Here is a 24,277-nt window from a genome sequence, read left to right on the forward strand (position 1 = left end):
CATACAAGGCCCTTCCTTGTCCGCCATTCGTCAAATCAGATCATTACTCCGTATTCCTGCTTCCTGTTTTCAAGCAGAAGCTCAAACAGGAAATACCTGTGACTCACACCGTTGAGAAATGGTCATCAGAATCAGAGATTATGCTACAGGACTACTTTGTTTGCACTGATTGAAATATGTTCAGATACTCAGCCGACAACATCGACGAGCTCCTCCGTCACCGGCTTCATAAGGAAATGCACTGTTCCCATTGTGAAGGTTTGCTGCTTCCCTGATCAGAAGCCTTGTATTAACTCTGAGGTTGGCGCTAAGCTAAAGGACCAGGCTACAGAACACAAGGCTTTCACAGACAACCCTGAGGCTACAGCTGAGGACAGGAACAAGAAGTCCCGCTACGACCTCCGCAGAGTCATTAAACAAACAAAATAAAAATATAGGTATGAGGTGGAATCATACTACACAGGCTCCGATGCCCACCGCGTTTGGCAGGGGCTACAGTCCATTACAAATGACAAATAAAGACCCAGCCATGTTCCTGCCAATGATGCCTCTCTTCCAGACAAACTCAATGCATTTCATGCACGCTTGAGGGCCCTGTGGCACCGTGAGATACATGGGCATAGGTGTGGCTGAAGGACTCCCAGTGCAGCACCATGGACAGAGCCACCCACCTCAGCATAGTAGGCAGGTACACTCACTTCAGCACCATGGACAGAGACACTGGCTGCAGCACTGTGGACTCAGTTCCGAACTGTGGAAGGCTGCACTACCTTCAGCACCAGGCCAGCTGAAGACAACACCCAACACAGCTGTGCAGGATTACTAATCAGCACACCTGTAAGGCATTCCCGAAATCAACTGACTGGCATAGTTGAGAAGAGGAACTAATGCAGGTTGTTGTCTGGTGCAGAGAGTTGAGAAGAGGAACTAATGCAGGTTGTTGTCTGGTGCAGAGAGTTGAGAAGAGGAACTAATGCAGGTTGTTGTCTGGTGCAGAGAGATGAGAAGAGGAACTAATGCAGGTTGTTGTCTGGTGCAGATAGTTAAGAGGAACTAATGCAGGTTGTTGTCTGGTGCAGATAGTTGAGAAGATAGTTGCCAACTTGGCACAGCTGTGTGAATTGTCTATCTGCCGCTTTGCCACTAACTTTGACAAGATCTGGGACCAGGCTAGTTGAGCTGTTTAACCCAAACAGATCTGGGACCAGGCTAGTTGAGCTGTGTAACCCAAACAGATCTGGGACCAGGCTAGTTGAGCTGTTTAACCCAAACAGATCTGGGACCAGGCTAGTTGAGCTGTTTAACCCAAACAGATCTGGGACCAGGCTAGTTGAGCTGTTTAACCCAAACAGATCTGCGACCAGGCTAGTTGAGCTGTTTAACCCAAACAGATCTGGGACCAGGCTAGTTGAGCTGTGTAACCCAAACAGATCTGGGACCAGGCTAGTTGAACTGTATAACCCAAACAGATCTGGGACCAGGCTAGTTGAGCTGTTTAACCCAAACAGATCTGGGACCAGGCTAGTTGAGCTGTTTAACCCAAACAGATCTGGGACCAGGCTAGTTGAGCTGTGTAACCCAAACAGATCTGGGACCAGGCTAGTTGAGCTGTTAACCCAAACAGATCTGGGACCAGGCTAGTTGAGCTGTGTAACCCAACAGATCTGGGACCAGGCTAGTTGAACTGTATAACCCAAACAGATCTGGGACCAGGCTAGTTGAGCTGTTTAACCCAAACAGATCTGGGACCAGGCTAGTTGAGCTGTTTAACCCAAACAGATCTGGGACCAGGCTAGTTGAGCTGTTTAACCCAAACAGATCTGGGACCAGGCTAGTTGAGCTGTTTAACCCAAACAGATCTGGGACCAGGCTAGTTGAGCTGTATAACCCAAACAGATCTGGGACCAGGCTAGTTGAGCTGTATAACCCAAACAGATCTGGGACCAGGCTAGTTGAGCTGTTTAACCCAAACAGATCTGGGACCAGGCTAGTTGAGCTATGTAACACAGTGGAATCTAGAGTAGACAGAACAGAAAGAGGAAGCCAGACCAGAATACCTTTGATAATACAGAGAAGGGAACACTGGTTAAGTACTGTACGTAATATTAAAGGGGCAACCTGGGATTCTAACAAGAACAATGCGTTTTTTCCCCCACTTGCTTTGCTGAACACTTGAGGGACGGGAGTGGAGAAATATGCATCCATAGACTGGTCTATGCAAAACCTTACCATCCATCAGGTTAAAATTATAGTTTTAACCATGTTTGTAATCAATGGGGTATTAAAACATGTGTTGTGTTACAGGTAAGACAGTTGTTGTAAACTCATGAGATAGTAAAAATAAGTAGTGCTTGTGATTGGTCTGTGTTGTATTACAGTGTGCCACAAAGAAGAATGACTCAAATGTATGTGCAATTTATTAAAGTCATCATCAATTATAATTACTATAAAACTATTTATACAGTTTACTAGATACAGTTTAATAGCTCACTGATATTGACATATTTCATTAAATGAAATTGTATTCTTTGTATCCTTTATATATGTTTCAGTGCATGCTCAGGACAGAACAAAGAATAACAAAACATAGATTGTAAAAAAAAATGATCTTTATACATTTTCAGAATAGTTTCTGTAATTCGCCAACTTAGGAGGTTAGGAAGACCTCAAAGAGGCTGGCGACTGAGTGCATACGGTAAAAGATTCCGAAGGGGAGTCCGATATTCACAACAGCCGCCCACATGGTGAACTCGTAAAACTCTGCTCCAATCGGGTTGTCAAACTGGGGGCGGGCGCCAAACGCCGGCATGATCCAGAGCTGTCAACGGAAACAGAGTAAAGATGTTCAGTCCAATCTTTCAACTTAAACATACTAGTTAGGATCATACTCTACTATGATGTATTGTACTGCACAAATCCTAGGGAGCCCTTTGGCTCATGAGCAAGTTAGGCAAACAGGAAAAATTTTAAGGGATGGTTCAGTAGTTTCTATTTATTTTCGACCTACTGTACATACCCACTGGGCACAGACATCAATTCAACGTCTATTCCATGTTGGTTCAATGTAATATCATTGAAACAAAGTCGATTCAACCAGTGAGTACCCTGTGGGTAGGGCGTTTCATCCAAACGTAATAAAAACGGTTTTGGATGAAAGGACAACATCCTAGGTTAACAAGCCCTTTAAAAGAGCCATTTTGAAAAGGACAGTGGTGGGTACTCAGTAGGCTACTCACAAGGATGTTGCAGAGCAGCAGAAATGCACAGATCTCCTTCAGGGCCCTCCTCTTCCAGGTCAGCCTATGGCGTTGAGGTAGGGGGGAGCTAGAAAGAGCAGAAGGAGCAACATGCATACTGTGAACTGTGAGGGCCGGGGACGTCTTGGTCTCCATGAATGTCCCTGGGAGGTTGTGTATGTCTCTATGGGCTTGGGCTTGAAGGACGTATGGGTTTGTGAATACAGAGGCCTGGTGCATGTCTTCGTGGAAGGGCTCACGATGCAGGCCCTCGATGATGAAGATGTTCTGCAGGCAGAGCTGGATCACAGTGAGCAGGGAGACAGCCAGGTTGAGAGCGTTGAGGTGGCCCTCGGCCCCCGTTGCCACCACAGCCACGATGGTGAAATAACAGATGGTGAACTGTCCGAATGAGGCGCCGATCAGCAAGCCTACATCCAGGCTCCGTGTGGGGTTCTTCCCCGACACGTGGTCCCTCTGGTCCAGCCGGTAGATGGCGCAACCAGCCACGGTCGAGACGGACATGAGCGTCACAGCCACCGTGTTCATCACGTAGTGTATCATCAGCACCGTGTCACGTTTCCCCGGGTCCCCCTTCTCCACGTCCACCTTGTAGATGACAAAGGTTCCCAGGCCCGCCACCAGCATGACCAGCCCGACCGCAGGCCCCACCAGCACGTCCTTCAGGCGGAAATGGAGCGAGTGGTGGTTGTGCTCATCTACCAGGCGGCCCACGTTCTTCCACATGACGTAGGCCATGGCCGAGGCAAACAGGCTGTACTCGATGTTGAATGGGTACAGGTAGTAATAGGCCTTTTCTAAGACGGCACAGGCAGAGTGGCTGCAGTTACAGCTGCTGGATCCACCAGGGGCTGAAATAAAATGAAACATTATTGTTTGACTCTGAGGTGATGTTTTGTTATGTCGGTTGTATTTCATAGTCGACGGTAATTCTATTTAAATACAGTAAGTTCAGAAAGTAAACTGAATTTATTTTATTTTAATGATCCTTCATTTAAACAAGGAATTCCCATTTCAGTTTACATACTTAGATTTTCTAGAGAAGATTCAACAACACAATGTTCTCTACCTCTGATGTCATAGGAATGTGTGCTGTTGTCGTCCTCTGGGGGAACAACAGTCTGGTGTATGGACTCCTCTGTGACTGCTGCCATCCACAACATCAGATTGGTAGACAGAGTCAACATCAGCCCACAGCTTCAAGAGGGAAACAAGAGTTCAGAACAGAATAGAATACTAACTATTTTTTTAAATACTATTTAATTCTGTAAGAATAGAAGAGAACAGAACTGAATTTAATAGAATAGAGTAGACTTCATGTTTCCCAAGCAAAGTTTAAGGTCAACGGGCAATGTTTACATGTCCAACCATCAATCAAACATCAATTTACAACATCAATAAATAAATCAATTCAGTTATACAGTAGCAGTTAGTTACCCTCACCGAGTTATGTTCCGTTGTAGCTGTACACAGTCTTTAGCGTGGAGCCAGAGGAAGTATGTCTGAAAAAGATACAATGATCACCTACACTTGCATTTTTCCCACCAGCCAAATCCCTCAGTGGTTTCCTTAATGCCATATCACCTAATGGAAGCTCCATTTGAGATGTCAGAACTTGTGTTCTTACCTGGACAAGTATGAATACAGCTTGTACGACAGGGAACGCTATCTTCACAGCAGAGTCACAGTGCAGGTAGCCTACGTAGTTAGCGATCTTAAACACGTCCATAATCAGACTGCATAAGCCAAACAGCACCAGTCCACCTAGAGAAAAAAACGGAATGAAATCCAATTTGAAATAATCACACTCATTAAAAACCAATGGGTGAATGTAAAACTTTGTCTAGGTATAGTAAATGATATCCTATTAGAATAGAACTCTTCCCCAATCCAAAGAGAGATTATTAATTCAGTCCAGTGGTATTTCCAGACAGTGAATCCTACAGGGTAAGGTTGCAAAATTCCACAAACTTCCCAGATTTCCAGGGATAAAAACAAACAACTGGGAACTCTGGAATTTAGCAGCTGTAGACCAAGAAGATCAGAAAAGTGTCTTCTCTTACCCCTGAGCCACACAGGCCCGGCATGGCTATCCTTGTAAAGCACGGCATGATCTTCCCTGGATGTGTAGATGGTGTAGTACAGCATCCAGGCAGTGGTGAGGATGATGAGGACGATGAGGAAGATCTGCAGGTTGATGGCGTTGATCTTAATGTTGTTGAAGACACTGCCACTGACCAGAGCAATACCTAGGATCAGGACGTTGAAAGTGATGATGCTAGAGAGTAGCCAGCTGCGGTTACGGCCCCTCTCGCTCACCGTGCCCCTGCTGGTCGAGAAGACGTCGCTCCCCCTCCTCATACTCCCTGCCTGGACTCCCAAGTGGATGGAACACTGGGTGGAAGGGAGGGTGGGCCTGGTGGGCGGGGGGGATATGTAGCCCTCCTCAACCGCCATCTCAGCTTCAGATGTCATTTTGCTGGATTCGCATGAAAAGAAGCCAAAGGTCAAGTCCATGATGTTTCTCATTCTGCAAAGGTCTAGTCCACAGTTTGTTTCTGATTTGTTACAATCCAAGCGATCTTTGTTCAAAATGTCATATCCTTTCCAAAGGTAGAAAATCTAATGAGTTCAGAAAGCATGTCTGTTCTGATCAGAGTTGTGTGAACACCTAACCGTCCACTCAAAAGGCTCTGCCTGTAGAAGAAGGTCCCTCCTTCCCATAACCCAGCTTCTAACCTCATGTCATCATCAATGTCAAGTCCATCAGTGATATGACAATATAAAAGGTTTCTTATCATTTCCCTGTTTATCATCAGAAGCAGTGCCAGTCCACCATGCTTCAATGAATATGAGTTTATCTTGCTTGATTTGGGTCAATGCCAGTGTTTGATTAAATTGAAATGAACAAAGAAATCCTCACAGTTCATATTTACTAACACACATTGGTATTTTATCTTCACGAGGTCAGGTATGTTTTGTTTCCTGGAAACCAACTTATTATTTTTTATAAAAAAATAGTCGATTTTCAGTTTCTGTCTAATAAGTCTGTTTCTATGGCAGCGCTGACTGTTCCCTAGAACAACAGAAGGCTACTCCCCAATACCAAAACGGAGGTCTGAAAACACAGTGAATCATAGGCTAACATAACGTAAACTGGAAATACCCTACTGGATCCCCGAATTTCCTCATAATATATTAATCATTACACACCATATAGGTGTGCTGGTTCAAAAGTGATTTTTCAAAATGCCTGTGTTGCAGCACTGACAAACTGTCAAACTGCAATCTAACAATAACATAGCCAATGTAATGAAATATGTGGGTGACGTTTCTGAAATATTCACATGACGGTGTAGTCATTACATCCACTTTGCAGTACATAAACATTTATTTTTAAATCAGCCCAACTGTAAATGCTGATAAAAGTCCAGTTGAAATAGTATTTGTATTTATTTATCACAATACTTTTTTTTTTACAAAGTGTTGACAGCACTTGATATTGCCTAGTTCTCTGTACTTTTAAGATGAAACTGTAATTAATTGGGTGTACTTATTATAATGCATTGATGCATGTATTAGCATATACATTGTTGTGGAAAATGTAACATTTTATGGATTTTGTGGGTACAAGTCTCTTTAGCTAATCCACTCCTTGTACTCCATGTCATGTACAAAGAGACTGGCCTTTCTTTCAACTTCAAATTCAAACCTTCTATCATTAATGAGAGGATTTGATCCTGATTCAGAGGATTTGATCCTGAGTCGATCAACCTCACAACCATCCTCCAATCACAATGATTATGCAAATATTGGAACTCCACAGAACACGTTGGTATAGCAACCGTGTTTATTTGTCCAGGTATGTTCAAAGTTGCTAGCTGAAGTCTAAATTCTCACACTAAATACATACTGCAATTCCAGCCACAAAATGTCAAAATACAACTAACAGCTAAATGTTGTTTTTTGACTTATAAATTCTATTTCCAAGGCACCACATGTTGTCATGGAAAATATGAATGTTATTTCCAACAACCAATGAGCAACTCCACCATAAATCCAGCGAACGTTGAGATTGTGTAAAGGCCAGTCTCTTTGGCAATGACAATGAGTGGCAAGGAGTAGCATGTTAGCTAAAGAGAGTGGGACTCAGACTACTAGGTTACTTGGGATAGTATCAATTTAATTGGATGCTTATGAATGGGGTTCCAATTGGTCAGTTTGACATTCTATGAATTGATTACAGCCATCCACATCTCAATACAAACGCATTAGAGTGGCAGTCTGGTAAACACACTAATGGTGAGAAAAGGCTGCAGTGCCCAATATTATTTGCTCAGTTTATCAAAAGCAATTGGTTTCCTGGACTTGACTGAATTATTTATCTAACAGGTCAATAAGAGTGTCAGAAATAATGAGTTACTGAGTTACTTAATTTAAGTACACACAAATGAAAAAATAAATATCCAAGACAAAGGAGATGATTGTGGACTATAGGAAAAGGAGGAAGGAGCACGTCCCCATTCTCATCGACGGGGCTGGAGTGGTACAGGTCGAGAGCTTCAAGTTCCTTGGTGTCCACATCAACAACAAACTAACATGGTCCAAGCACACCAAGACAGTCGTGAAGAGGGCACAACAAAACCTATTCCCCTCAGGAGACTGAAAAGATTTGGCATGGGTCTTCAGATCCTCAAAAGGTTCTACAGCTGCACCAGAGAGCATCCTGACGGGTTGCATCACTGCCTGGTATGACAACTGCTCGGCCTCCAACCACAAGACACTACAGAGGGTAGTGCGAACGGCCCAGTACATCACTGGGGCCAAGCTTCCTGACATCCAGGACCTCGATACCAGGCAGTGTCAGAGGAAGGCCCTAAAAATGGTCAAAGACTCCAGCCACCCTAGTCATAGACTGTTCTTTCTGCTACCGCACGACAAGTGGTACCAGAGGGCCAAGTCTGGGTCTAAGAGGCTCCTAAACAGCTTCTACCCCCAAGCCATAAGACTCCTGAACATCTAATCAAATGGCTACTCAGACTATTTGCATTGTCCCCCCCCCCCCCCCTTTATGCTGCTGCTACTCTGTTATTATCTATGTATAGTCACTTTAATAACTCTACCTACATGTACATATTACCTCAATTACCTTGACTAACCGGTGCCCCTGCACATTGACTACCGGTACCCCCTGTATATAGCCTCGCTATTGTTATTTTACTGCTGCTCTTTAATTATTTGTTACTTTTATTATTATTTTTATGTTTTATTTGTATGTATTCTCAAAACTGCATTGTTGGTTAAGGTCTTGTAATTAAGCATTTCACTGTAAGGTCTACACCTTTCCTATCAAATACAATTAGATAAAGCATGTTTTTGAGTTCTATGAACAACATAAAAATCTGAGTTAGACTCAGGATTAAGTTCACTCAGTCAATCTTATACCTATAGATCAATACATTGATGATCAATATGAGGATGCCTGAGCAGCCGCTTACCTTGTGGGAGGTGTGTGTGATCAGGTTCAGAGTGCCTGGGGGAGCCGTGTCCCTCATGGCTTTATAGCCATCCCTAGCCACAGCCTGATTTACAGACAACAACACCAATGTACAGACAGTCATAAATGTCAAACATCTATGAGAAACAACATGCTTTGTTATATGTCCACACATAGGGAGTGTTTTTAATGATTTATCAAAAGAACACTCATGTGTGGACGTATAACAAGCTTCTGCTTAGAAAAACACCTTTCAACATTTTAGTATTTCACTGTCACAACATGGCTCATCATATTGTGATGTGCTCATCAAAACTCAAATCATTAACATCACACCTTTAATGATGAGTCAGTGGATATGATGGTCTGTTCAGTAACACTGGCAGACTGCTGTTATAATGAGGTACAACTCCTTATAAGTGTGTATGAGCCTTTATAATGGCACATGAAATGTTTAAAAGCATATCAAATGTTATGTTGTTCTATGCATGAATCAACATTTCAACGGACTCTAAATGGCTATCGGAAATGAATACCTACACTCCTAAGCACTATCTAGAATACCAAATGGTACTTTGGCTGTCCCAATAGGAAAACCCTTCGAAGAACACTTTTTGGTTCCAGGTTGAACCCTTTTTGGTTCCATGTAGAACAGGGTTCTACATGGAACCCAAAAGGGTTCTACCTGGAACCAAAAATTGTTCTACCGGAACACAAAAAGGGCTCTGCCATGGCAACAGCCAAAGAACCCTTTTGGAACCCTTTTTCTAAGAGGTATAGGCTGCATGTGTAGAATATGAATATTGAACTTGAAGTTATTTTTAAATGCCTATATATTCCAAGCTTTTTTCTTTATTTTTCTATGTTCTTTCACATTTATATTTGGCTCCGTGCATTTTGTGCACATCATAACCTAACAACAGCCCTGGACGCGATAGCCCCTGGATACCAAATGCGCGTTCCTTCTCGGCTCGCGCGGCCGTCACTGCAACGGCATACGCCACAATAACATTTCAGACCAGAGGAACGGCGCTTTCTTACAATGAAACACAGGCGGAGGCAGGCAGTGGAACTGTAGCCTGTGGTGCCTGCCATTTAGACCGAGAGATGGGTAGATGACGAACGAGAGCAATGGAGTCGAGGGCCCGTTGATAGCATGAATGACAGGTATCACAAGGCGGCCCGGGATGGCTACCTGGACCTGCTGAAGGAGGCTACGCGGAAGGACTTGAACGCGCCGGATGAAGATGGCATGACACCGACGTTATGGGCCGCTTATCATGGCAACTTGGAGGCTCTGCGACTTATCGTGGGCAGAGGGCAAGTAGACTTTTAAGAACTGAAAATGTACTTTTCGTCACGTGTGGAATGTTGTATTCCTTTTGCTCAATTCGTGCAGTAGCTACGGATAGATAGTGTCCATATCTCGTGTGGTTAATAATATTGTGTAATAAAACATTTAAGTATTATTGCGCACTCATATCATGGATAGATACGATAGGTAAAGTTCCCCCTGTGTTAAATAGTTATTCTATTGCCCACCTATACTAGCTAGCCTACCCCTTCATGCAGTGCTCGGTGTAGTTTATGTATATTCTCCTATGGAACGCATCACCTCTGTAGGAATTAGGTCTGGTCTAGTAAAACCTGTAGCGTTAGGTAAGGTCTGTAACATTAGGTAGGGCTAGTATTAAAGGTCTGTAACATTAGGTAGGGCTAGTATTAAAGGTCTGTAACATTAGGTAGGGCTAGTATTAAAGGTCTGTAACATTAGGTAGGACTAGTATTAAAGGTCTGTAACATTAGGTAGGACTAGTATTAAAGGTATGTAACATTAGGTCAGGTCTGTAACATTAGGTAGGGCTAGTATTAAAGGTCTGTAACATTAGGTAGGGCTAGTATTAAAGGTCTGTAACATTAGGTCAGGTCTGTAACATTAGGTAGGACTAGTATTAAAGGTCTGTAACATTAGGTAGGGCTAGTATTAAAGGTCTGTAACATTAGGTCAGGTCTGTAACATTAGGTAGGGCTAGTATTAAAGGTCTGTAACATTAGGTAGGGCTAGTATTATAGGTCTAACATTAGGTAGGGCTAGTATTATAGGTCTAACATTAGATAGGGCTAGTATTATAGGTCTAACATTAGGTAGGGCTAGTATTATAGGTCTAACATTAGATAGGGCTAGTATTATAGGTCTAACATTAGGTAGGGCTAGTATTAAAGGTCTGTAACATTAGGTCAGGTCTGTAACATTAGGTAGGACTAGTATTAAAGGTCTGTAACATTAGGTAGGACTAGTATTAAAGGTCTGTAACATTAGGTAGGACTAGTATTAAAGGTCTGTAACATTAGGTAGGGCTAGTATTAAAGGTCTGTAACATTAGGTAGGGCTAGTATTAAAGGTCTGTAACATTAGGTAGGGCTAGTATTAAAGGTCTGTAACATTAGGTAGGGCTAGTATTAAAGGTCTGTAACATTAGGTAGGACTAGTATTAAAGGTCTGTAACATTAGGTAAGGTCTGTAACATTAGGTAGGACTAGTATTAAAGGTCTGTAACATTAGGTAGGACTAGTATTAAAGGTCTGTAACATTAGGTAGGGCTAGTATTAAAGGTCTGTAACATTAGGTCAGGTCTGTAACATTAGGTAGGGTTAGTATTAAAGGTCTGTAACATTAGGTCAGGTCTGTAACATTAGGTAGGGTTAGTATTAAAGGTATGTAACATTAGGTCAGGTCTGTAACATTAGGTAGGACTAGTATTAAAGGTCTGTAACATTAGGTAGGACTAGTATTAAAGGTCTGTAACATTAGGTAGGGCTAGTATTAAAGGTCTGTAACATTAGGTAGGGCTAGTATTAAAGGTCTGTAACATTAGGTAGGGCTAGTATTAAAGGTCTGTAACATTAGGTAGGACTAGTATTAAAGGTCTGTAACATTAGGTAGGGCTAGTATTAAAGGTCTGTAACATTAGGTAGGGCTAGTATTAAAGGTCTGTAACATTAGGTAAGGTCTGTAACATTAGGTAGGACTAGTATTAAAGGTCTGTAACATTAGGTAGGGCTAGTATTAAAGGTCTGTAACATTAGGTCAGGTCTGTAACATTAGGTAGGGTTAGTATTAAAGGTCTGTAACATTAGGTCAGGTCTGTAACATTAGGTAGGGTTAGTATTAAAGGTCTGTAACATTAGGTCAGGTCTGTAACATTAGGTAGGGTTAGTATTAAAGGTCTGTAACATTAGGTATGACTAGTATTAAAGGTCTGTAACATTAGGTAGGACTAGTATTAAAGGTCTGTAACATTAGGTCAGGTCTGTAACATTAGGTAGGACTAGTATTAAAGGTCTGTAACATTAGGTAGGACTAGTATTAAAGGTCTGTAACATTAGGTCAGGTCTGTAACATTAGGTAGGGTTAGTATTAAAGGTCTGTGACATTAGGTAGGGCTAGTATTAAAGGTCTGTAACATTAGGTAGGGCTAGTATTAAAGGTCTGTAACATTAGGTAGGGCTAGTATTAAAGGTCTGTAACATTAGGTAGGGCTAGTATTAAAGGTCTGTAACATTAGGTAGGGCTAGTATTAAAGGTCTGTAACATTAGGTAAGGTCTGTAACATTAGGTCAGGGTTAGTATTAAAGGTCTGTAACATTAGGTAGGGCTAGTATTAAAGGTCTGTAACATTAGGTCAGGTCTGTAACATTAGGTAGGGCTAGTATTAAAGGTCTGTAACATTAGGTAGGGCTAGTATTAAAGGTCTGTAACATTAGGTAGGACTAGTATTAAAGGTCTGTAACATTAGGCCAGGTCCGTAACATTAGGTAGGGCTAGTATTAAAGGTCTGTAACATTAGGTAGGGCTAGTATTAAAGGTCTGTAACATTAGGTAGGGCTAGTATTAAAGGTCTGTAACATTAGGTAGGGCTAGTATTAAAGGTCTGTAACATTAGGTAGGGCTAGTATTAAAGGTCTGTAACATTAGGTAGGGCTAGTATTAAAGGTCTGTAACATTAGGTCAGGTCTGTAACATTAGGTAGGACTAGTATTAAAGGTCTGTAACATTAGGCAGGGCTAATAGGGTCAGTAGCAAGGTGCAGCACCAGTAGTGCTAGAGGGGTGTGCCATAACACATGAAAGAGGAGATCATAGCCTACTGACGGATTCAGAATGCAGGATAAATAAAGTAACAGTAGCCTACTGACAGATTCAGGATAAATAAAGTAACAGTAGCCTACTGACTGATTCAGGATAAATAAAGTAACAGTAGCCTACTGACTGATTCAGGATAAATAAAGTAACAGTAGCCTACCGACTGATTCAGGATAAATAAAGTAACAGTAGCCTACTGACTGATTCAGGATAAATAAAGTAACAGTAGCCTACCGACTGATTCAGGATAAATAAAGTAACAGTAGCCTACTGACTGATTCAGGATAAATAAAGTAACAGTAGCCTACTGACTGATTCAGGATAAATAAAGTAACAGTAGCCTACCGACTGATTCAGGATAAATAAAGTAACAGTAGCCTACTGACTGATTCAGGATAAATAAAGTAACAGTAGCCTACCGACTGATTCAGGATAAATAAAGTAACAGTAGCACTACCGACTGATTCAGGATAAATAAAGTAACAGTAGCCTACTGACTGATTCAGGATAAATAAAGTAACAGTAGCCTACTGACTGATTCAGGATAAACAAAGTAACAGTAGCCTACTGACTGATTCAGGATGCAGGATAAATAAAGTAACAGTAGCCTACTGACTGATCCAGGATAAATAAAGTAACAGTAGCCTACTGACTGATTCAGGATAAATAAAGTAACAGTAGCCTACTGACTGATTCAGGATAAATAAAGTAACAGTAGCCTACTGACTGATGCAGGATAAATAAAGTAACAGTAGCCTACTGACTGATGCAGGATAAATAAAGTAACAGTAGCCTACCGACTGATGCAGGATAAATAAAGTAACAGTAGCCTACTGATCTTTAGTTTGTTCTTTGTCTGTGGCAGGTTAGCCACACCCATAATGCCTAGGTGGTGGTCAGTGGGGATTTATTGAAGTCATGTATGTTTGTTCCATTGAAATGAACTGTTTTGGCTCAGGGTAAACAAGTAAAAGGTCACCAATACCACCACCACACTGACCACACTAATAGTGTATACTGTAGAGAGGCCTACCTACTGTGAACATTCCCTGTACATTTATTGGACAGTATATGTTTTCTGTGTTTTGGAATACCATAGAATAGAATATCACATAATAGAATACCATAGAATAGAATATCACATAATAGAATACCATAGAATAGAATACCATATAATAAAATAGAATATCATAGAATATCAGAATATAATATATTATAGAATAGATCATTTCATAATAGAATACCATAGAATATAATACCATATAATATCATATCATAGAATAGAATATCATATAATAGAATATCAGAATAGAATATCATATTATATCATAGAATATCATATAATAGAACATAATATCATATAATAGAATAGAGTATCATGGAATAGAATATCATAGAATAGAAAATAATATATCTATTGTTAATTTGGTTAGAACAAAAATGGCCTTCTCCTTTTCCCCAAATAACCCCAGACATATATTGACTGGCACAGCTAGGGTCAGCCACGAGGATATAGCCCAGCTGTGTAGACCAGTTTAATCATGAACCTTTCCATTGATAGACTATTAACTGAGTAGGTTCGCTAGTTCCAGACATTTAATGTCACATAGTGCCCCTAGCAGTGCACTGAGGCAGTGGTTCAATCCCCTGTTCTACCAGTCACTCTACACTACTGTATCACTCATCTCATATTCTATATCTGTCAATAAAACTTCCAAATACCCCCCAAAAATATAACATTGGATCTGATAAATGTTTTGTTGACGTGATGATGTGCATTGATTGATTTGGCCTCGCCCTACTTTCTTTGTGGAGGGACTACTGGCTCCAACTATAGACTAACCAATGAGCAAGCTACTGCTTAGTTATGTCACTGTTTTTAAAATAACCATAAGTGTCCATCTCTACTCATATCCTAGCAACATAAATGTTTGCAACAAAAGGAAGCCTACCATGATCAGTTAAGGCTGTTGTATCCTCTCCTCAGTTTAACATTGCTTTTTGAAAAAACATCAGAACGTCAGAGAGGGTGGGATTAGAATTCTAGATGTAGAATGTTACTTTACTGGTTATTGTGCAGGTCAGAATTATGTGATGCAACAATTGATCTCATCACACGTCATCATCATGCTATTTCTTCTTTCAGTAAAAACATGTAAAGTGTAATGCTTTTTTACAGACAGACAATGTCACTTAGTTTCCATGTATGTAATTTGTCAGTAGCTATAAAATTAATTCAGATCAAAACATTCTATTCAGGATAGAAAATGAATACATCTAATTTGGGACAATCAGTGCAAATGACCAGTGGCCAATGAGACGTTATCTAAACAGGCAGGTTCAAAACATATGGCATCCTTGATAAAGATTTTTTTTAAAGACTGTATGAAATAATACAAATACTGAGATATTGTATGCACAAAAAAAAGGGAAAATATTATTTTATATACTAATTCAATTGATCAGAGAAAGAGAGTGTTTAACATGTGATTAAAAAAAGATGTGTAAACATTTCCCAATTTTATTGAGCGTACAATATAACTCAGTATTTGTATTATTTATTTTATACAGTCTTTTTTGCTCATCTTTATCAAGGGATGCCAATAATTTTGGACCTGACTGTATGTTGGGTTTAGATTAGGAAGCACCAGTAAACTGGAGTACACAAAGCTCTCTTCAGTGTGTTTCTGGCTGACCTGGTTTCCCTTCCTGTCCAGAGAAAGAAGCCCATTAGCAAAGTAGTTCATTGGCAAAAGTTTGGGGGAATTCTCTCTCGCTCTCTAATCTCTATTTCTCTCCATAAATGTGTATGCACCTAATATGGGTTGGGAGAGGGGGGGGGGGGGGGGTCCTGTTTGGGTGTTTAAGACAGGGGCTTTCACACATACCTTGTGTAGGGGGGAGATTGTAACGACAGTGGACACATAGAGAACTAAGTATCCCACCACAAAGTAGTATACGAGGGTGAAGGTGGTTAGAGGTAGGGTGAGGATCGTATTCATACGATCAACCACCAGAGCAATAGGCTGGTGAGGGCCTCCGTACTCCCAGCTGGCGTTTCAGACCCTTATCTTTCCATGGCTCAGTTATCTGTTTCACCAGGGCCCTGTCAGGTGTCCTATTGGAAATGACACGTAAAGCTCTTACAAGATGCCACCATTTCTCAAGCTTCCAAGGCTTTTGGTAGAGGTGGGGACAGTGGAAAGGAGAGTCTCAGTCAGTGGTGGGACATAGGGAAAGCCCAGTTTCAGCTGTTCTGTCAGCAGTATTCAGCTTTCAGAGTCCAGGAGAGTACTGGGGAGCTTGAGAGGTTCATAAGTGAGGTAGAGGCTGAGCTGATGGGGCAAGGTAGGGCCGGGCTGCGAGATAATCTCTCTGAACTACGCTTGGTGTTTTCTTTCAGATGAAAGCAAAAGGAGCACTTGTATGAGCTAGGATGTTCCATGTTGAGAGGGATGGATGCTCCCAGCTCTTCTTTGGGTTGAAAAAACAGAGTTTGTCTGGTGGGGTAACTTCTGTTGTGGGGAGATGAGGGAGCCTGACGGGTGTGTAACTCCTGTGTGTTCTCAGGTTCTGCTCACGGACGTTCCCAAATTCAGAGAAATTAAATAGATTTTCTCCGGACGTTTCACAAACTCTCGGCTGCTATCTCCAAGATGGCCTCTGGCCGATGGTCTGCCTGTGGACTTTTATAAAAAAGTGAATTGGACAGGACTTGTTTTGTTTTGTGTTTTGTGAGTGCGTCGGAGGAGGAGTTGCAACTAAGCTGTTGGTATAAGGTCTTTGTCAAGGTCCTCTCTAACAGACTGAAGTCCCACTGGGACCAAATGTACTGTGTACCAGGATGCTCAATCACAGACCATCTGTTCATAATCAGAGACATAATAATCAAGGCTTCAGAATGTGGACCTTTGGACCTTCTTCCTTAGAACGCCTTTGATAGGATGGACCATGAGTATCTGGGGGGGGGGGGGGGGGGGGGGCAGTGGGGGGGGGGGGGGCAGTGGGTCTGTGAAGGGCTCAATATTCTTGGGATGTATCTGGGCTTGGAGGGGTGGGTCAGGAAGAACCGGGAGGGAGTGTCGAAGCCAGGCGAAGTGGAGGTGGCTCCTCTACCAAGTGTCATACAGAGGGAGGGATCATCAACAACTTGGTGGCATCGTCCCTATGATATAAACTGGTCTCAACGGCCCCGTCAGTCTGCTGCCTGTCCAGGAAGGGAGACAAGGCCTCATGGACCTGGAGAGCAGGGTGGCAGGCTTCCGACCCAAAGTGGCACAGAGAATATACCACACTGATGATGGCTGGAGGGAACTAGCATGTGCTCTGTTGAGGAGGGCTGGCAACTTCTCCTCATGAGGCTGAACACAGCAGGGGTCTTAGACTTTTACACTCTAGTACTGAGTGCCTGGTAACTGCCAAGGACCACACAAGAAGGGGGTGTGGTGCATGGGCCATGGGAGGCCATCTTCCACAACCCACAGATCCCTTTAAGGTCGTTCAGCCACCCTGCAGGGATGTTTAATGGCATCAAGAAACTGCCTAAGCCACCGTTTCCACCATTGCAAGTGACAGCAGACACTAGGGACTGGCAGGAAGGTCCGGAGGACGTACTGACTTTTAACACTCCGATCCTGGGGAAGTTTGCGAAGGTGGGGGGCAATGCACTGTTCACCCTCAGTGTTAAGGAAGTTAGGCACATCAGGAGCTTAGCGGGAGTGAAGGGGCATCAGTGGCAGGGGGTTGTGTGGGCTGAGAGCATGGCAGGGTGTAGGTGGAGGGTGCTCTATAAGCTCCCATTGTCGAACAGGTCAGGTGACCGAGGTATTCAACCAGTGAAAGGGCCAAATGTGTTTGGTGTAATTAGTCTCCCTCTCTCCCGGTCTCTTTCTCATTGTAATTTCTCTCGCTCTCTCTCCTCTCTTTCTCCTCTATTTCTCTCTCTGTCAGTGTGTCTGCTTCTGCCAGGCATAGTACGATCTCTCGTTCTCTCACACAGACTAAAGTGGGCCTTGTGTGCATTTCAGGAACACAAATATACTGTAAGCAAATGCCAAATTAGGTTTGAGGGGGTTCATTAGTCCTCTGTGCATTCCACTATTTTGTTGAGGGAAAATGTACACAAAGTAACACAATGGCTTGTCCACTTAGACAGTGTGGTGATAAAGTAACCAATAACAACCCTAGTTCTAGGAATTCCCACGGTATTCAGCTTATAAAACATTTACTACACTAAATGTGTACTGTACCCATCTCTCACTGATTATGATAAACAGCAGTTCTAACACCATGAAAAAGTGTGCGTGACATGTGGTACTAAAAATACTTCCATAGTCACCATAGTTTCTCACAACACCAGTGACTGACTACTAGACAGCAGCACCCTTGAGATCCAGGGAGACCATTTCAGTGATGTCTGACAACTTTATTGGGTTTGCTGCTGAAATACAGGCCTGGCAGATTTACAGTGGATTTATAGTGAATTTATAGTGGATAGTGAAACAGTAGCAGTAGGGAGCAACAATCTGTCATTCTATGATGTAACAACAAGCATAGTCAGGATAGTGAGGACAGTGCAGTCCTTTTTAATTCCATTCTTATCATATTTTAAGTGAACAAGGGTTATTGTGTGTTATTATTGGGCTGTGACCTGCAGTAAAAGGTGCCCAGAGAAGAGTGAGGGATGTGTAAAATCATGTAATGTCTAACAACTGGAGCTGTAATTGCATAATAAACATTATCATGTATCATCAAATAGCTGGTCGTCTGTAGCTCAGTTGGTAGAGCATGATGTGTGCAATGCCATGATGGTGCGTTGGATTCCTGGGACCAGACATAAAATGTATGCATCAATGTAAGTGGCTTTGGATAAAGTGTCTGGTAATTGGCAGATATTATATAATAGCACTGATATTTAGATTTATTTGAGATTCGTCTGCCCAGAGGCCCGGGCATTTGTGACACAGTCCTTTAAAGCGCTTGACCCTTTGAGTCCCCTTTGCACATACATTTGCACCCCAAAACATTTACCAGGAGAGTAGACAAAAAAGGAGCCCCAAAAGACACTGATAATCAAAAATGAGAGAAAAAAAAATCTTTATTAGCATTTTGACAAATAAAGATTTAATGAAGAAAAGTACTCTTGTAACTCAGTTAAACTGTGATATATATTCTTAACCTGTTACGGCTACCCCTGTTACCCCTCGACAACATCTGGTGAAATGTCAGAGCGCCAAATTCAAATTAAATTACTATAAATATTAAACTTTCATGAAATCACAAGTGTAATACATTAAAAATAAAGCTTAACTTGTTAATCCAGCCGGCATGTCAGATTTCAAAAAGGCTTTACAGCGAAAGCAAACCATGCGATTATCTGAGGACAGCGCCCATCATACAAATGCATGACAAACATATTTTAACCAGGGAGGTGCAACACGAAAGTCAGAAATAATGATATAATTCATACCTTACCTTTGAAGATCTTCTTCTGTTGGCACTCCAAAATGTCCCAGAAACATCACAAATGGTCCTTTTGTTCGATAAATTCCTTCTTTATATCCCCAAAATGTCAATTTATTTGGCACGTTTGATTCGGAAATACACCTGTTCCAACTCGCCCAACATGACTACAAATGATATAATAAGTTACCTGTAAACTTGGTCCAAACAACTTTCCTAATCCAACCTTAGGTATCCTAAAACATAAATAATCAAATCAAATTTAAGACGGAATATACTGTGTTCAATAGCGGAAAATTCAACGTGGAGCGAGCTCCAGGTCGTGCGCAACAAACAGAGTCCACTTGGCTTGACACTCACAACGAGCAGCTGTACTTCTTCATTTCTCAAAAGAAAATCAACCAATTTCTAAAGACTTGCCATCTAGTGGAAGCCATAGGAACTGTAACCAGGTGCCTCATAAATATAGTTTCCCATAGAAAACCAATTGAAAAACACAGTAACCTTAATTTTTATTTTTCCTGGATGGTTTGTCCTCAGGGTTTCGCCTGCCAAATAAGTTATGTTATACTCAGATATTTTTTTCACAGTTTTATAAACTTTAGATTGTTTCTATCCAAATCTACCAATTATATGCATGTCCTAGCTTCTGGGCCTGAGTAACAGACAGTTTATTTTGGGCACGCTTTTCATCTGGACGTGAAAATAGTGCCCCCTAGCCCGAAGAGGTTTTAATAGAACAGAATGACCCTAACCCTACCTGACCCTAGCCCTACCTGACCCTAAACCTACCTGCCCCTAAACCTACCTGACCCTAACAGACCCTAGCTCTAGCCCTACCTGACCCTAACCCTACCTGACCCTAGCTCTAGCCCTACCTGACCCTAACTGATCCTAAACCTGACCCTACTTGATCCTAAACCTGACCCTACCTGATCCTAAACCTACCTGATCCTAATCCTACCTGATCCTAAACCTAACCTAACCTAACCTAACCCTAACCCTACCTGACCCTAACCCTACCTGAACCTAACCTGAACCTACAAGACCCTAACCCTACCCTAGCCCTACCAGACCCTAGCCCTACCTGACCCTAACCCTACCTGACCCTAACCCTACCTGACCCTAGCTCTAGCCCTAGCTGACCCTAACCCTACCAGACCCTAAACCTACCAGACCCTACCTGACCCTAACCCTACCTGACCCTAACCGACCCTACCTGATCCTAAACCTGACCCTACATGATCCTAAACCTGACCCTACATGATCCTAAACCTGACCCTACATGATCCTAAACCTACCTGATCCTAATCCTACCTGATCCTAATCCTACCTGATCCTAAACCTAACCTAACCTAAACCTAACCCTACCTGAACCCTACCGGATCCTAAACCTAACCCTACCTGACCCTAGCTCTAGCCCTACCTGACCCTAACCCTACCTGATCCTAAACCTAACCCTACCTGATCCTCAACCTAACCCTACCTGATCCTAAACCTAACCCTACCTGATCCTAAACCTGACCCTACCTGATCCTAAACCTAGCCCTACCTGACCCTACCTGATCCTAATCCTACCTGATCCTAAACCTAACCTAACCCTACCTGACCATACCTGACCCTAACCCTACCTGAACCTAACCCTACCTGAACCTAACCCTACCTGAACCCTACCGGATCCTAAACCTAACCCTACCTGATCCTAAACCTGACCCTACCTGATCCTAAACCTGACCCTAACCCTGACCCTACCTGATCCTAACCCTGACCCTACCTGATCCTAACCCTACCTGACCATACCTGATCCTAAACCTAGCCCTACCTGATCCTAAACCTAGCCCTACCTGATCCTAAACCTAGCCCTACCTGACCCTAAACCTAGCCCTACCTGACCCTAAACCTAGCCCTACCTGACCCTAGCCCTACCTGACCCTAGCCCTACCTGACCCTAGCCCTACCTGACCCTAGCCCTACCTGACCATACCTGATCCTAAACCTAGCCCTACCTGACCCTATACAAGTACAATACGCCTTACCCAACCCTGACCATACCTGTACAGTAGAATATGCAGGTCAGATGAATTCAAGGATGTTTCATGTATACAGAATAGTAGAGACCAATATAAAGTATATTTTTTAATTGTTCTGTTATTTTGTATGCGTCTGTGACCCCTCAGTTCCTAGAAGATTTAGACCGTGACCCCTCAGTTCCTAGACGATTTAGACTGACCTCTCAGTTCCTAAATCTTCTAGGCTGTGACCCCTCAGTTCTTAGAGGATTTAGACATCCCAGACCACCTTTGTCTTATGTTCCAGACAAGACGACACATGCAAAACAAGACACTAAAATTGGCACACTAGAGAGGAGACAGCAAATACATTCCAGAGACCCAGTTTGAACCCTTGTAGGTAACACTAGACTGTGAGAAACCAGGGTTGGGCAGGTGATATTTTAATCATTTGGCTCCCTGAGCTAATGCAGAGGCTTTAGCTCAGAAGGCTAAGTACAGTAATGTGCACCTTTTTTCTCATAGTGCAGGGTTCTATCTAGGACCAAAAAGGGTTCTTCAGCTGTCCCCATAGGGGAAACCTCTGAAGAACCCCTTTTGATACCAGGTAGAACCCTTTTGATTCCAGGTAGAACCCTTTTGGGTTCCATTTAAAACCCTTTCCACAGAGAGTTCTACCTGGAACCAAAAAGGTTTATCCTATGGGGACAGTCGAAGAACCCTTTTGGAACCTTTTTTTCTAAGAGTGTGGATTGTCAGATCAGGGCAGGAAGAAATTAAAGTCAGGCAAGTTAGGAGTTAGTTAATCCTATGGCTCTCCTGGGGGGGGGGGGGGAATCAGGATCAGGCAGGTGAGGTGTTAATCTGCTGGCGTTCCAAGTTAATGCCTTTAACTCATTGGACTAAAACTGTTGTGTTGCGCACGAGACCCGGGTTGGTCACACAAGAAATCAAGATCAGGCTGGTGAAAGGTGCTAATCCTGGCTCTGGTTGGGACTAGCGTGGCAGGCACACAGCTTCTCCGTTGTCTGTGAAAACCTTGCAGCTTTGTCCATCAATAATGTATCCCTAGCCCCCGCGACCAGTGCAATGCTAGCTGCACCTCATCAACTATTGATCAAGCCTGTTGGAGAACTAATGCTACAGTATATAGGGATGCTACGACGGAGCTCAAACCCTGTCTGTTAAAGCATTTATGTTGGAAAGTCAACTGAAATCAATTCAATTATTGCTTAAAGGTCATCTGGAACTTTTTTTTTTTTTTTTTTAAACAGTTCACGGTTGTCCCTATAACTTCCATTGATTGTTAGCTAGCTAGCGGTGGCTAATGTTAGTGAAGGTCCTAATGGCTTTTCAAAGAAAACTGGAAAATTACAGACTTGGGTTTTTATATCAGGTAAATCCACTTTTTGACAGCATCCCTTTAGATTTACACAACACTTTCCATTACATTAGAAATCCAAGGCTTAAAAACAAAAGGTGTCCATGTATGCTGATGACTCACGTTTTGTATTAAGTTCACAACCTAGATCCCTGCAATGTCTCATTGAAGATCTAGATAACTCTTCTGGACTAAAACCTAATTATGATAAGTGTACAATATTACGTATTGGATCTTTAAAAAATAACTTTTACATGACCCTGCAGTTTACCTTTATAATGGGTTTATGGTGAAGTAGACATACTTGGTATTCATATCACAAAATATATAAATGAGCTCTCCACAATGAATTTCAATAGAAAACTTGTAAAAATAGACAAGATCCTGCAACCATGGAGGTAAATACCTGTCTATTTATGGACAAATTTGCCCTGATTAACTCCCTAGTTGTATCTCAGTTTACTCACTTATGGCGCTGCCTACTCCTGATGATTAGTTTCTCAAATCATATAAGCAAGAAATATTTTGTTGCAAACGGGTTTTCTAATGATCAATTAGCCTTTTAAAATGATAAACTTGGATCAGCTAACACAACGTGCCATTGGAACACAGGAGTGATGGTTGCTGATAATGGGCCTCTGTACGCCTAAGTAGATATTCTATTACAAATCAGCGGTTTCCAGCTACGATAGTCATTTACAACATTAACAATGTCTACACTGTATTTCTGATCAATTTGATGTTATTTTAAGGGACAAAAAAAGTGCTTTTCTTTAAAAGGACATTTCTAAGTGACCAAAACTTTTGAACGGTAGTGTGTGTGTGTATTATATACATCCTATATACTGCTCAAAAAAATAAAGGGAAAACTAAAATAACACATCCTAGATCTGAATTAAATGAAATATTCTTAAATACTTTTTTCTTTATATAGTTGAATGTGCTGACAACAAAATCACACAAAAATTATCAATGGAAATCAACTTTATCAACCCATGGAGGTCTGGATTTGGAATGACACTCAAAATTAAAGTGGAAAACCACACTACAGGCTGATCCAACTTTGATGTAATGTCCTTAAAACAAGTCAAAATGAGGCTCAGTAGTGTGTGTGGCCTCCACGTGCCTGTATGACCTCCCTACAATGCCTGGGCATGCTCCTGATGAGGTGGCGGATGGTCTCCTGAGGGATCTCTTCCCAGACCTGGACTAAAGCATCCGCCAACTCGTGGACAGTCTGTGGTGCAACATAGCGTTGGTGAATGGAGCGAGACATGATGTCCCAGATGTGCTCAATTGGATTCAGGTCTGGGGAACGGGCGGGCCAGTCCATAGCATCAATGCCTTCCTCTTGCAGGAACTGCTGACACACTCCAGCCACATGAGGTTTAGCATTGTCTTGCATTAGGAGGAACCCAGGGCCAACCGCACCAGCATATGGTCTCACAAGGGGTCTGAGGATCTAATCTCGGTACCTAATGGCAGTCAGGCTACCTCTGGCGAGCACATGGAGTGCTGTGCGGCCCCC

General features: G+C 42.3%; 2 protein-coding genes across 3 annotated transcripts in view; one reads left to right on the forward strand and one right to left on the reverse strand.

Moving 5' to 3' along the window:
- Positions 1-2,387: 2,387 nt before the first annotated feature.
- The window catches only part of LOC109897428 (proton channel OTOP2), a 30,490-nt gene continuing 8,600 nt past the window's right edge, over positions 2,388-24,277 (reverse strand). The window contains exons 1-7 of one of the 2 annotated variants that reach the window (XM_031814394.1): positions 8,756-8,774; positions 5,321-5,736; positions 4,885-5,021; positions 4,701-4,759; positions 4,327-4,454; positions 3,237-4,108; positions 2,388-2,818 (exon numbers count right to left, since the gene is read on the reverse strand). In XM_031814394.1, the coding sequence (XP_031670254.1) occupies positions 2,648-2,818; positions 3,237-4,108; positions 4,327-4,454; positions 4,701-4,759; positions 4,885-5,021; positions 5,321-5,732 (1,779 nt within the window). In that variant the 5' untranslated portion in view covers positions 5,733-5,736; positions 8,756-8,774 and the 3' untranslated portion in view covers positions 2,388-2,647. Of the gene's footprint in view, positions 2,819-3,236; positions 4,109-4,326; positions 4,455-4,700; positions 4,760-4,884; positions 5,022-5,320; positions 5,737-8,755; positions 8,775-24,277 lie in introns of those variants that run through there. The other variant, XM_031814393.1, reaches the window with a different exon arrangement.
- ush1ga (Usher syndrome 1Ga (autosomal recessive)) overlaps positions 9,736-24,277 on the forward strand; it is a 29,727-nt gene continuing 15,185 nt past the window's right edge. Inside the window, exon 1 of the mRNA XM_020492160.2 lies at positions 9,736-10,074. Coding sequence (XP_020347749.2) covers positions 9,911-10,074 — 164 coding nt within the window. The 5' untranslated portion in view covers positions 9,736-9,910. The remainder of the gene's footprint in view (positions 10,075-24,277) is intronic.

The sequence above is a fragment of the Oncorhynchus kisutch genome, unplaced genomic scaffold, assembly GCF_002021735.2.
Source record: "Oncorhynchus kisutch isolate 150728-3 unplaced genomic scaffold, Okis_V2 Okis06b-Okis10b_hom, whole genome shotgun sequence".
Classification (NCBI taxonomy): domain Eukaryota; kingdom Metazoa; phylum Chordata; class Actinopteri; order Salmoniformes; family Salmonidae; genus Oncorhynchus; species Oncorhynchus kisutch.